At 41.9% G+C, this 13,454-nt stretch overlaps 1 protein-coding gene across 1 annotated transcript in view; it reads left to right on the forward strand.

The window, feature by feature from the left end:
- NR3C2 (nuclear receptor subfamily 3 group C member 2) overlaps window positions 1-13,454 on the forward strand; it is a 330,651-nt gene that overhangs the window by 295,535 nt on the left and 21,662 nt on the right. Inside the window, 1 exon segment of the mRNA XM_021698802.2 lies at window positions 1,397-1,554. Within this exon segment, the coding sequence (XP_021554477.2) occupies window positions 1,397-1,554 (158 nt within the window).

Raw genomic sequence — 13,454 nt, forward strand, 5'->3', positions numbered from 1 at the left:
GACAGCAGGGTTTAATTTGGAAACAGCAGTATTCCCGGCTTCCAGGGTTCTCATAATAGTCAAAAATGTACTTAGCCATTCTAAAGGGCTGATGACCCAAGTAAACTATTATTTATCCCAGTTATGACAAATTAGCAAACATGCTGTATAATTAAGAAGTGAAAGTAAAAGCAGTTCCAAACTCAGAACATTAATTTTACAAGACGAAATTTCTTTAGGTCTCCATCTCCTAAAAATAAAGTTCTTAAGTGATTTTATTTTTCAGAGTTAAAGCATACACATAACTATTTATTGGCTATAGTGGAAAAAAGCAAACATGTAGATAGATTTTCACAGGGGATACTGTACACTGCCCCACACCTCCTTCCAGAACATTCCCAGCACAGGAGCGCCTTTCCTCCATAAGGGCTTTCACGTGTGTCCTGGGACAAAGCATCTCCTTTCAGCAGGCCACAGAGACATTTGATATGCTTCCAAGCCCTGAATCCCAAAATATTGTTTCTAAGTGAGATTTTTAAATTTAAAATAAAAAGCCAGCCACTACATAAAATAAAACCTGATCCTTACTTTTTTACTTTCTCAAAGAAAAAGGGGAACATGGTTTATTCTCTTTGAAAGTTACAGATTTTTGGCTTACCTGCAGAGCCACTGTGGTGTTACTAATTGCACACACAAACCAGCGCACAGACCCACCGCCTTGTCGTCTGGGAGGCCACTGACAGGGCCCCGCTGGTCATGTGGTCCTGGTGCAAAGAAGATGCAAAGTGCTTCTCAGCATGTCTGTGCTCCCCCACCCCGTAGATGGCCAATCTCCCCAGGTGTCTTTGATATTTGAATTTGAATATAGATATGTCACTTTCTAATTCTAGCCCCAGCTTAGGTTGTCCATGGCTCTTACAGTTTTCCTGGAAAATCAAAGGATATTTTCCTACCTCTGAAGTATTGGCAAGTTAGGATTCCTAAAACACTTCGATGACAGGCCACAAGGCAATGTAACATTGTGGTTAAGAGGCAGGCTTTGGAAATAGACCTAGGTTTCTATCCCTTCTCTGCCATTTATTTATTGTGTCCTTGGGCAGAATTAAACCTCCAGTCTCCAGTTTTGTCATCTATAAAAGGAGAATAATGATTATGTCATAAAAAATTAATATATGCAAGATGCATATTAACATACACCCAATAAATAGCAGTTATTATTCTATTGTATGTAGATGTGAACAAGAATTTACCAATAGATAACTGCCATATTTGTTCATAAATGCAATTAATTAAGATTCAGTATCAGACTAAAAGTGTGAGCCAAAAAACCTCAAAATATTCTAGGCCATTTAACTGCTACAATGTCAAAGCTGTTTTCCATCCTGGGGATTTACATGTCTGTATTCCTTAAACACAGTTCCAAAGGATGGCCTCAAAAGCCAGGCTGCATTTGAAGAAATGAGGACAAATTACATCAAAGAACTGAGGAAGATGGTGACTAAGTGTCCCAACAATTCTGGGCAGAGCTGGCAAAGGTTCTACCAACTGACCAAGCTTCTGGACTCCATGCATGACGTAAGTAGAGCCTCTTGGTGCCTGTTAAATGAGGGATCAACAATCACACACTGTTGACCCGACAAAACTGGAGAGGTGAGGAAGAGTTTTCAGGGCTTTGGGAAGAAATAGGGATAAATTATCCAGTGGGAGGCAGCAAGAGTTGAGAATTGATTAGGAAGGAAATTTTCTTCAGATCACCTTTGAAACAAACCCCATGTAAAGTAAAAGGTGTGGCTGTCTTCCATTCTGAGCAGGATGAGAGTGGCGTGGACCATCATGGCGAAACCCCTGTGTCCTGGGCCAGGGAAGGCCCTCAGATTTGCTACAGGTGTCAGATCAAGTTTCACATTTCTGCTTACAATTTAGGAAATGTTTGGTTAATAAAAATGTTTGCTTTAACATTGCATAAATAGTGTCCATCTTCTACAACTGTTAATCTAATAACCCAATCTTTCCAAAACATTATTAGTGGTCCAGGGCCAACTTGGATCATCTCAGTCTTTGCCAAACTTTGAATCCTATCTTCTTTCTTCACAGGAGACACCTTTCTTGTCTTAGGTAACTAGAGAAAGTAAATTCTGAGCTTGTTTCTAAATTAATCAATTATAGATGCAGCTGAGGTGTTAGCAGTTTTACAAAATATCGAATTGGATAACTTGCTTTGTTATGTCATTTGAAATATGCTTCTTGTTTCACTTTGCAAGCAGTTTTCTGTAGCTCTGGCTCAAAGAAAAAGTTGTACATAGTCATGCTGATTTCGTTTTTTATGTTTGTGAAGTTTTCATACTTCTTTTGAAAGATTTATTGCCCACGTTCAGCCCATATGATTTTATAAGAAGTCCTTTTTCAAATATTTCTCTCTTGTTCAGAAAAATGTTGCCAGGCGCCATGGCTAGTATTATACTAGTATTTTTATTGAAATCATGAGTCATCCTTTAAGATTTTGTTTATGCCAGTGGAATGTGATGATGCCTCTGTGGTTTGATAGATAAGGAATGTCACTCGCCAGTGTTTTACACTGAACACTCGGTACATATCACATTGATTTTGCTTTCTCTCAGCTTTTCATATGGTATTAAGTCAAATTCCCATGAGGTGAATTCAGTGATAATTTGGCTAATTATCAGTGGCCTAAAGAGCATGGTTTAATGGAAAATCGTGGGACTAAGAGATGATGGCAAATGCAGCTTTAGAGAGATCACAACCCACTTTGCTTTCCACAACTCACACAGAGAACAAAAGAAACTAGAGCCTGGGGCAGAGGTCCCCTATATGAGAACAGGCAGCAGATCTACTTTCTTCGGTTGGCTTGTGGAAAGCCCGTTATAGTGGACTCAGAATGGGTTCTTGGGTTTTTCTTGATGAATTCTCTTATTTGTTCAAATGTATGGACAAGCTTAAGTGCAAAATCAGAATTAGTATGTGATTGTCATCACCGCAACATATGATAATAGATAATACACTTTGAGACAATTTGCGTGTAATGAGACCGGCAACGGAAGTTAAAACTTGATCTTCCACAGCCTCTCAGAACCCCTGTGCCTTAAGCAGAGTGGCCCTGGGGAAACACTCGAGTCCACACCAGTGGTCTGTGTGTCAGACTGCCCTCACCCAGCTGGTTTTTTAGTGCCATGCTTGGCACATGATTGGAACTCAATGAGTCCTTGACGCAGAGGACTAGATCATAAATGATGATATTCTGCAAAATTCCCCAAGGCAAATCTCAGTGTCTTCTTAGTATTTTTTTATCAAGGTATAATTGATACACAATAAACTGAACATTCTTAAGGCATACATTTGGGAAGTTTTTCACACACCCGTGAAACTATCATCACCATCAAGATAATAGACATATTTGTGACCCCCAAAATTTCCTTGTTGCCTTTTTTAACCTTTCCTGCTACCTCCTACTCCCCAGTTGTTTTCTGGCAATACGGATTTGTTAATACATTCCAGGGTCTCGTATACATGGAATTATGTGGTATATAGGTTTTTTGGCCTAGCTTTCTTCACTTAGCATAATTATTTTGAAATTCATCCATGGGAATGCATGTATCACTAGTTCATCCCTGCCCTTTGCTGAGTAGCATCCCACCATATGGATATCCCACAATTTGGTAGTCCAGTCACCTGTTGATGGACACTTAGATTGTTTCCAGGATAGGAACTGATACAGATAAAGCTGCACTAAAATGTGTATACAAGTCTTTGCATGGACATTGCTTTCTTTTCCTTGGGTGAATAGCTAGCTAGTAGTGGAATGCCTGGGTCACATGGTAGGTGTGTTTTCCTCAAGAGACTGCCAAACTCTTTTCCAAAGTGGTTATCCAGTTGTACCTTCCCTTGAGAAGTGTGTGTGAGTTCAGATTGCTCCACATCCTTGCTAGCAGTTGGTATAGCTAGTCTTTCTAGTTTTAACCATTCTAGAAGGGATTGCTGGTGTCTCACTGTGGTTTTCATTTGCATCTCCCTAATGATCAATGATCTTTTTGTGTGCTTATTTGCCATCTTTATGTCTATGAAGTATCTATTCATCTGTTTCACTCATTCTTAAAAGTTGGATCATCTGATTGTTGAATTTTAAAAGTTCTTCAGATAGTCTAGATGCAGATCCTCTATCAGATTTATGATTTGCAAGTATTTCCTCCCAGTCTGTGGCTTATCTTCATTTTCTTAACAATGTCTTTTGAAGAGCAGTAGTTTTCAATTTTTTATTAAGTCCAGTTGATTGTTTTTTTCTTTCATGAATCCTGTTTTTAGTGTTGTAACCAAGAAATCCTTGCCCAAGCCAATGTCACAAGCTTTTTTCCTGTTTTCTTCTAGAGATCATTATCCTTCATTGACTGATATGGAGTGTCTTGAAAACCATTTTTTTTTTTTTTTAAACTGTTCATTGAAGTTTTATTTCATAAATTGATTTTCACTTCTAAAAAATCTGTGTTTTGTCATTAGAGTCTTATGTTCTTCTATGCTCTTATCTTCTTTTCAAACACTAATTTTTTACATATATTTATTTCATAGGTTGTATTATCTGACATTTTCAGTCTAATCCTACCTTTTGTTATGATTACTTCCTTTTGCTTAAGGTGAATTTTTTTTTTTTTTTAATTTTTTTTTTATTTTTTTTAATTTTTTTTTTATTCTTATGTTAATCCCCATACATTACATCATTAGTTTTAGATGAAGTGTTCCATGATTCATTGTTTGTGCATAACACCCAGTGCTCCATGCAGAACGAAAACCATTTTTTTAGGGGCGCCTGGGTGGCTCAGTCATTAAGCGCTGCCTTTGGCTCAGGTCATGTTCCCAGGGTCCTGGGATCGAGCCCCGCATTGGGGTCCCTGCTCAGTGGGAGGCCTGCTTCTCCCTCTCCCACTCCCCTTGCTTGTGTTCCCACTCTCGCTGTGTCTCTCTCTGTCAAATAAATAAATAAAATCTTTAAAAAAAAAAAAAGAAAAAGAAAACCATTTTTTTAAATGTTTCGTTTTTTTGAGAGCATTTTTGTTTTTTTCTTGTGGAAGGGTAGATCCAATCCACCTTACTCCACCCTGGCTGGAAGGAGAACATTCTTTGGGGAATCACTGCAGTCATTTTAATTCTGAAACCCTTGTTTTAAATTATCAAACATGTTTGCACTTAGAAGTAGCCTAACAGGAGCATCTTGAATGCTCTATTTATATTCCTATTCCAGACAGAACATTGAAAAATGCATTGTAAGTCTAGAGGGACCTTTCTAACATTCACGCTTACTCAGACTTGAGACTGCCTACGGCTTTTTCATTAGAGTAAATTAGTGAATCAACATTTGTGGAATTTTCTTCCAGGGAATAAAGAGCTAACAATGACTGGCTCTGTACTCGAGCCTAGTTTTGGTCACCTTGTGGAAAAAGAGCATTTGTGCCTAAGGTTCACAAATATGAACCCTATAAGTCAAACCAAAGCTCTGCTTAAATAGTGTGCATAGTATGCCACCCCTCAGGACACATGTCCATATCTCAGGACATGTGGATTTCTCCCACATGGTGCACACATGTGTTGGCAGAACGGTGCCAAGGTGTGTGAACAGAACATTCTCTGAAAAAATAGATTGGCCAGTTAAGTATTTGAATCGGTCAGCAACTTTAATGAATCATAATCCCCCTGAACATCAATCTTTCCCCAAAGAATGTTTCAAAGAAAGCAGCTGTGGTCAGGCTGCTAGGAATAGATGTATTTTTGCATTGTAAATGTTTGGGTGTTATATGCAAGGCATATAGATTTCTTAGTCTTCTAAAGAAAATTGGCAATTAATAGTCATTCTCTAGCTCTTGCTAAGATAGGCAACTAATTTTCCACATTTCTTTTTTTTTTTTTTTTTAAAGATTTTTATTTATTTATTTGAGAGAGAGAGAATGAGAGAGAGCACATGAGAGGGGGGGAGGGTCAGAGGGAGAAGCAGACTCCCTGCCGAGCAGGGAGCCCGATGCGGGACTCGATCCAGGGACTCCAGGATCATGACCTGAGCCGAAGGCAGTCGCTTTAACCAACTGAGCCACCCAGGCACCCTACACATTTCTTTTTTTTTTTTAAGATTTTATTTATTTATTTGAGATCGAACGAGAGCGAGCAAGAAAGAGAGTGAGCGTGAGTGGGGGGAGGGGCAGAGGGAGAGGGAGAAGCAGGCTCCCCACTAAGCAGGGAGCCCGACACGGGGCTCCACCCCAGGACCCGGAGATCATGGCCTGAGCCGAAGGCAGATGTTCAACCGACTGAGCCACCCAGGCGCCCCAAGAAGCACATTTCTAATGAAGTTATTGGTAACTTTCATTCATTCATAGAGATCAAGAACTATGTTATCATTGTATAGAGCTGTTAGTAAATGTTAAATGATGATATTAATAGTACTTTTTAGAAGCAAAAATTGCCCTTTTTCTGTTAGTTTCAGGGTCATACTATTAGAATCATCTTCGTTTCAGTATACACACTAGCAAAAATGTGCCTCATGGGTAGTACTATTGACAAGGCTACAAAGGATGCAAAATAAATCCATGACACCAACCCCGCCCTCAAATAGCTTAGATTCTAGCCAGGTGGCTGGAGAACAGTGCACAGCAGAAGGGAATCAGGTGCCAAAACTGGCTCCCCGAGCAGTAGAACCCTTGAGAGCACGTGGGTCTTCTTCTTTCATGTGCCAGTGAGCCCCAATGTGTTCTAGGGCCAAAGGTGCAAGTGCAAATAGAATACCTGTCCTTCAGAATCCCACTTGTCTGATGCAGAAAGATATTCATCTCATGCAGCAAATGCTTTAATGTCTGAAAGTGCAAGGCAGTCAGTGTACAAGGGAGAAGAAACCCGAAGCCTGGCCTCCAGGAGTTTGCAGTCCATTCAGGGGCCCCAGAGAGCACTGTATAGGCAGTGTGCTTGGGAGTTCTGACAAGGTGAGCATGCCGTGAGTTGTGGGCTCACTGACATTTATTCTGAACTGATAGAAAGCCTGATTGAAAAGGCATAGGAGCCAGCTGTGCTGGGCAGGGGTCCTGGAAGGCTTCCAGGAGGGCTTCAGAGAATCTTTATTTCGTAGAAGAGACAGAGGCCCAGAGAGTGACTTTGCAGGGTCCATATGTAGCTGGTGGCAGCTGAACCCTCTTGACTCACTGTCTCGTGCTCCGGACACCACTGTCACCATGAGGGAGAGCTTCAGGCTAATAACAGCTGTTCAGTTTTAGGCTGGTCTGCATCTTTGCAGATCAGAAAACTAGCATCTAGGAACATTAAAAACAGCTGCACTGCTCTCCAGCTCTCCAGACTCATTTGGATCTTCCCTGGCATCTTCTGGAATGCGTTGTTTTTGTGAGGCACAGGGTTACATCTTGAAGGCAGTGAACCTTGCGTTGTATTAAAATGTCATGCATGTTTAGCAGTTCCCAAAACAAAATGTTAGGTTGGCCTCAGCATAAGCTGAGCAGGTTTTGGTGTGGAGGCTTTTGTCTCTGCATCTGATCATTAAGCCCAGGTAAGAATCTATCCGTTGCCTGGGCAGGCACTGGTGTGTCCCTTAGATGTTGTTCTCTGCGTGACAAAAGGAAACATGCTGAGGCTCATGTTGCTAAAGAATTGCTTTCTTTGGTTCCGGAGGGAATGCTCGACAACTGAAGTGGCTCTCCTTTCAGAGCCAAGGTCTCCCTTCCATGGCGGGGGGAGGTGGCCGGGGCGGGGGAGGGGGGGTGAGGAGCAGAACATCTGGTGGTACAGTAAATGCTCCACGTGCGTGCTGGGGAGACTTCATTCTCTACGTGAAGAGGGCATTAAGTTTCAGTGACACGATCACCAACAAAAGAGATACTGCTGCAAGCAGTGGAGACTATTAGCAAATTATTTTGAGATTCTCATTGCTCATTCAATTAGTGGGTGCTTTTGCATCCGGGCTGTGGTAGCAGTAATTTCCGTCGTGATTACACTATAGGTGGTTTTGAGATCGACGCAAACCTATTTTCAGCCTTTCTCACCGCACACTGAAGAATGCAAGCCACAAGTTGGGCTCAGTCCACCATTTGGGCAGCCCGCTTTCTTGCACACTGGATTCTGGTTTATGTCTTCCCAGTCCGCTTCTCCTCAGGAAACGTTCTGAGACCAAAATAGGAGCCCACCACAGAAATGTAACCCCAGGGGATGGCCTGTGGTGCTGCACCACCATTTCTCGCAGTAAACTTGGGCACTTCACTTAAACTTCTTCAACTGTAAAATGGGAATGATGTCCATCTTACAGGGAATTTTTAGGAGTGAATGAAATAACATGGGTCCTGAGTGGGGCATCTGTCGCAGAGCAGGCAACAAACACCCCTCCTTTTCCCAGACTATGTTAGAGTTTCCCCAAAACCGTGTCTCCACGCCACCAAAAAACTTCCATCAGGCAGTTTTCATGTACTTTTAAATACAGAGACACCCAAATCCTTGAGGCACAGCCTGGACCTTCAAGGAAATGACAGGCTACAGTTGGCAAGATAGGCAGAAAGGACCATTCCACAGAGCAGGGCAGGAAGCACGTACGTTCTCTGGTAGTGAGTTGCTAGAATTCAGTCAGTCCTAAAGCACTTCCATGGTCCTTCAGGTCCTCGGGGCACACCACGTCAGCTAGACATTCACCAGGGGAGATGGCTATTGTTACAAACATGTTGGGGTGAGCTCGAGCCACTTTCTAATTTGCTGGAAGGATTAAAGGTGTTTGATGATGGAATGATGGCAGATTGCTGTGAGGTGACCATCAGGAGGATTGGTCCTGGCAAACTATAAACCCTTGCCCCAGGTATTACCAGAACACTGCGAGCAATGAATAAAGGCAGGCCATGGTGCTTCAGCACGAGGAGAGAAATCTCCCTCTCTTCCCTTTGCTCAGGTGACAAGGAAATGACATTATTTGATTATTTGTAATACAGTACCGGTGGTAGTACACCTGTGTGTGTGTGTGTGTGTGTGTGTGTGAGAGAGAGATCAAGTTCAAAGCCACATTCTATTTCACTGAGCAAAACAACTATTTAATACAGTTGTTAACAGTGTTATACTGCCTTCTTCTCTGACAAGACCACGACTAAGAAAGATTCTAAATAAAGGAGGAGATGTTTATTCCAGAGTCAGCTAAGTGAGCAAAGCCTGATCTTCCAAGGCACCGGTGGAGGGGAGGATACAAATTTGCATAGGCCCTCTCCTTTTGAAAAAGAAATCTTCATAGGTAAAGATTTCAAATTAAATGAATAATTGACATGGCAGATCTTATTCTTTGTCTAGTTGATGAAACCAGTGGAACAGTTATTAATGGTTTGCAGCATCTGTTTCTGCATTTCTATTTAGTACCTAAGGACTGGCACTTGCCTTTACAGATTTCTAATTTCAAGGGTATAGCATAGTTCAGAATGCATTGCCCTAGGTGAATTGCACCAGTGAGTGCTTATTTTCATTTAGACCATTTTTATGTTCGTACGGTTGAAAAAAAATGCATCAGATTTTTTAAAAAATAGGAATGGGGGAAAATGGAAAAAATAAGTTCTAGTATTTTGATATTGTGGATAAATAGGGAATTGATGACTTTGGTTGTGATTTGGAAAGGTCTAGGATTAGCCATGAAGCTCAGATAGAAGCTAGCCCCACAGATAATGAAGGATGTCCTTACCTGTTGTTCCTTCTTTGTTCTCATGTGAATTAAGGGCAGCATCAGTCAATGGTCAGGATTGTGACTCTCAAAGCTCCCCTTGGGTTTGTAATCAGTTCATATTGTGAGAGGCAGAATAGCTGAATTACTGTCTTCCTAAACCTGTTGGAAAGAGGATCTGAAAAACCAGGATTCTGTGTAAGAGACGATATCTTTCAGTGCCTCGTTGTTTTAGACTCTGTGGAATGAGACATCCCTATGTCAGTTACACTTCCTATTGACCGTCTTCACGGGGGTGTGCAGAGGAAGTGCTGCTGAGGGGCTCTGCTTCTGGGACCCGAGCTCATGGCAGAGTAGGCCCATGTACAGCAGCCTCCACGAGGCCAGGTACTGTGCTGGTGCTGAGGATACAACAGCAGCAAAGGAGACTGGGTCCTTGACCTCAGAGTGCAGTCTGATGGGGAATATAGACAAACTGCGGACTAAAACCAGTGTGACAGGTGCTCAATATGAGCTATAAGGCCCATAGGTGGCATATCTGGAAGAGGAAGAGGCAGGGTGGAGATGGCCCATGGCATGAGGTGATGGAAGTGATTGCTAAGCTGAGCCCCAAACGCAAAGTAGGAGTTTGCCAGACAGATGGAGGGAAGCTGTTCCAAGCCAAAGGAGTTAATATCCCAAGAGAGAGAGAAAGCATGGTGATTTTGAGAAATGGAGAATTTCATTGCATCCAAGAGCGTTGGGGAGGAACTGAGAGAAATGAGAATGGAGACAATGAAGGGATCTGTGAACCACCACAAGGGAGCTATTGAGGGATTTTGAGCGAGAATCTAGACCTGCTCTGTGCAGTATAGTAACCATTAGCCACATGTGGCTATTTACACGGAAGTTAATTAAAATTAAGTGAAATTTTAAGTTGAGTTCTTCAATCATAGTAGCCACATTTCAAGTGCTCAGTGGCCACATGTAGCTAGTTGCCGCCATTTGGGGCAATGCAGAAATTCTGACAATTGTCCATTATTGGACGGTGCTGATCTAGAGAATCTATTAGGGGACGAGCAAGAGAAACAAAGGGCCAGTTGGGGTGCTGGTGAGGTGATCCAGGTAAGAGATGGGGGACTAAGTCAGCACTAGGGGAAAGGGGGACTGAGGAGATATTGGTGTGGTGGAATGGATGGCTCTTGGTGTGATGAATAGGACATGGAGATTGAGAGAGGAGGGAGGAGGTCGAAGATGACCCTGGGATTTAGACATAGATGGCTGGATGGGCTGGAACCAGCACTGACAAGGGGACAAGGGGAAGAGCTTTGGGAGGGGATATGATGAGTAGGTTTTAGATGTCCTGATTTGAGGTGTCCTTAGGACAACCCAGAAGAAATGTCAGGTAGATACTAGGCTCTGTGGAGAAGAAGATGAGGAACATGGAATGCTGATGCAGATGGGGCAGTGGGCGGCACATGGTGGTCATGAAGCCTGGGGCCAGATGGGACTGCCCAGGCATTGGTGTGGAGTGGAGGGCCTAGAACCAAACCCAGAGGGAGAAATGGCCAGTGGATTCCAAATGGGAAGATTCTGGAGAGGCTACAAAGGAGCTGCTGCTGAGCTAAAAAAGAAAAAAAGAAGAAGAAGAAGCAAAAGGAGGGACATAGGGGACAAGCCAGAAAAGAATGTGTCTCCCACTGTGCAAATGAGGGGTCAGAGGGGCAGAAGCTGCAGAAAGGTCAGTCAGCAAACGATCTGAACACTTTAATAGCCATAGCAACAGGAAGGTTATTGTGAAAAATCGCTGACTGATTCAACTTGTGTTAATGTTCAGTAGTTTCCAATAACTGTATCAGAAGCCACAAAGCAAACTGGGACAAGTTCTTTTTTAAAAAAAGAACATTCAAGAACATGTTTTCCAGTAAAGCTCCTTAGAAAAATTGCTTTAATAAATAGAAGCATGAATCTTTCTGTCATGTGAGGGCATGTATATAAATGAGTATTTTATATGTGGATGAAAGAACATGCAGTTTTTGTATTTGAGTATAGCTAAGAAATCACAGTGGCTTAGCAAACTCTGTGAATAACCCCAAAACAATTACAGAACTCGATCCAGTCACACATGAGTAATTTTGAATTAGTGAAAGCTTTATTATATACTCCATACACATATATGTATTGCATACACTACATACATGTGTACATAGTGCATACATCTATCAATCTAGTTAGAGACGGAGATGGAAGGCGGGCGTCGAAGGCAAGCCACGGTACGTCGAGGCTGATCTTGCATTTCCAGTCACGGTTTTATCAATAATAGTGGGCCTGAGTCCTTCCTCACCCATCACGTTCATATGAAACCCTAATGACAATGACAGTTAATTTCCACATGCAGCCGCCCAGAACTTTAGCTCCGTTAGTCATTTGTGGTTGGTCATGGTTTTCTGTGGCTGACTTAATGCCAAATCTGGGTTACTTTCTTACCTCTTTGGAGAAGGTTGATTTAAAACTTTGAATATTTTCAGTGGTTGACATTTAGACTGTGACAGTGCTTACCAACTGCTGGTCAGTAGCTACATCACATTCTGAGATGCAGTTGTATTAGCTTTTAGAGAAATGAGGAAAAAACTTGAGTATAGGAGTTTGTCATTCCTTTTAATTGCGGTAAAATACACAAACATAAAAGTTGCCACTTCCACCATTTGTAACTGTACAGTTCACTAGTGTTAAGTACATTCACGTTGTCCTACAATCTCCAGAACTCTTCAGCTTGTAAAACCGAAACTCCATATATATATTAAACAACCCCTCGTCCCCCCTCCCCAGCCCTGGCATCCCCCCTTTACTCTCTGTCTCTGAATTTGACTACTCTAGGTGCCTCAAATATATGGACTCATACGGTGTTTGTCTTTTCCTGACTGACAGATTTCACTTAGCATATTATCCTCCAGGTTCATCCGTGTTGTAGCATGTGTCAGAATGTCCTTCCAGTTTAAGGCTGAGTAATATTCCGTTGTATGTGTATACCACACTTTGTGTATCCGTTCATCTGTTGATGGACACTTGAGTTGCCTCCACCTCTTGGCTGTTGTAAATAATGCTACATGAACATGAGTGTGCAGATCTCTCTTCAAGACCCTACTTTCAGTTCTCTGGGTGTGTTCCTAGAAGTAGAACTGCTAGATCATATGATAAATTCTATGTGTAATTTATTGAGGAACCCCCAAACTGTTTTTCACTGTTTTTTACATTCCCACCAACTGAGCACAAGGGTTCCAATTTTTCTACAACTTCACCAGCGCTTGTTATTTGCTATTACTGAGTTTTCGTTTTGTTTTGGATGATGGCCATTCTAACTGGTGTGAGGGTGTTATCTTGTGGTTTTGATTTGGATTTCCTTAGTGATCAGTGATGTTGAGCATCTTTCATGCATTTATTGGTCATTTGTATTTCTTCCCTGAAGAATTGTCTATTCAGGTCCTTTGCCCATTTTTTTAAAGATTTATTCATCTATTTTAGAGAGAGAAAGAGAAAGACTGAATGGGGGGAGGGGACAGAGGGAGAGAAAGAGAGAGAATCCTAAGTAGGCTCAGTCCCGCTACCCTCAGATTATGACGTGAGCTGAAATCAAGAGTTGGATGCTCAACCAACTGAGCCACCCAGGCGCCCCCCTTTGCCCATTTTCAAACCAGTTTTTTGTTGTAGTTGTTGAGTTGTACAAGTTCTTTATATATTCTGAATATTAACCCCGTATCAGATACATGACTTCTAAGTATTTTCTCTCATTCCATGGGTTTTGTTTATCTGTTTTGGG

This window comes from Neomonachus schauinslandi, chromosome 2, assembly GCF_002201575.2.
Source record: "Neomonachus schauinslandi chromosome 2, ASM220157v2, whole genome shotgun sequence".
NCBI classification, from domain to species: Eukaryota; Metazoa; Chordata; class Mammalia; order Carnivora; family Phocidae; genus Neomonachus; species Neomonachus schauinslandi.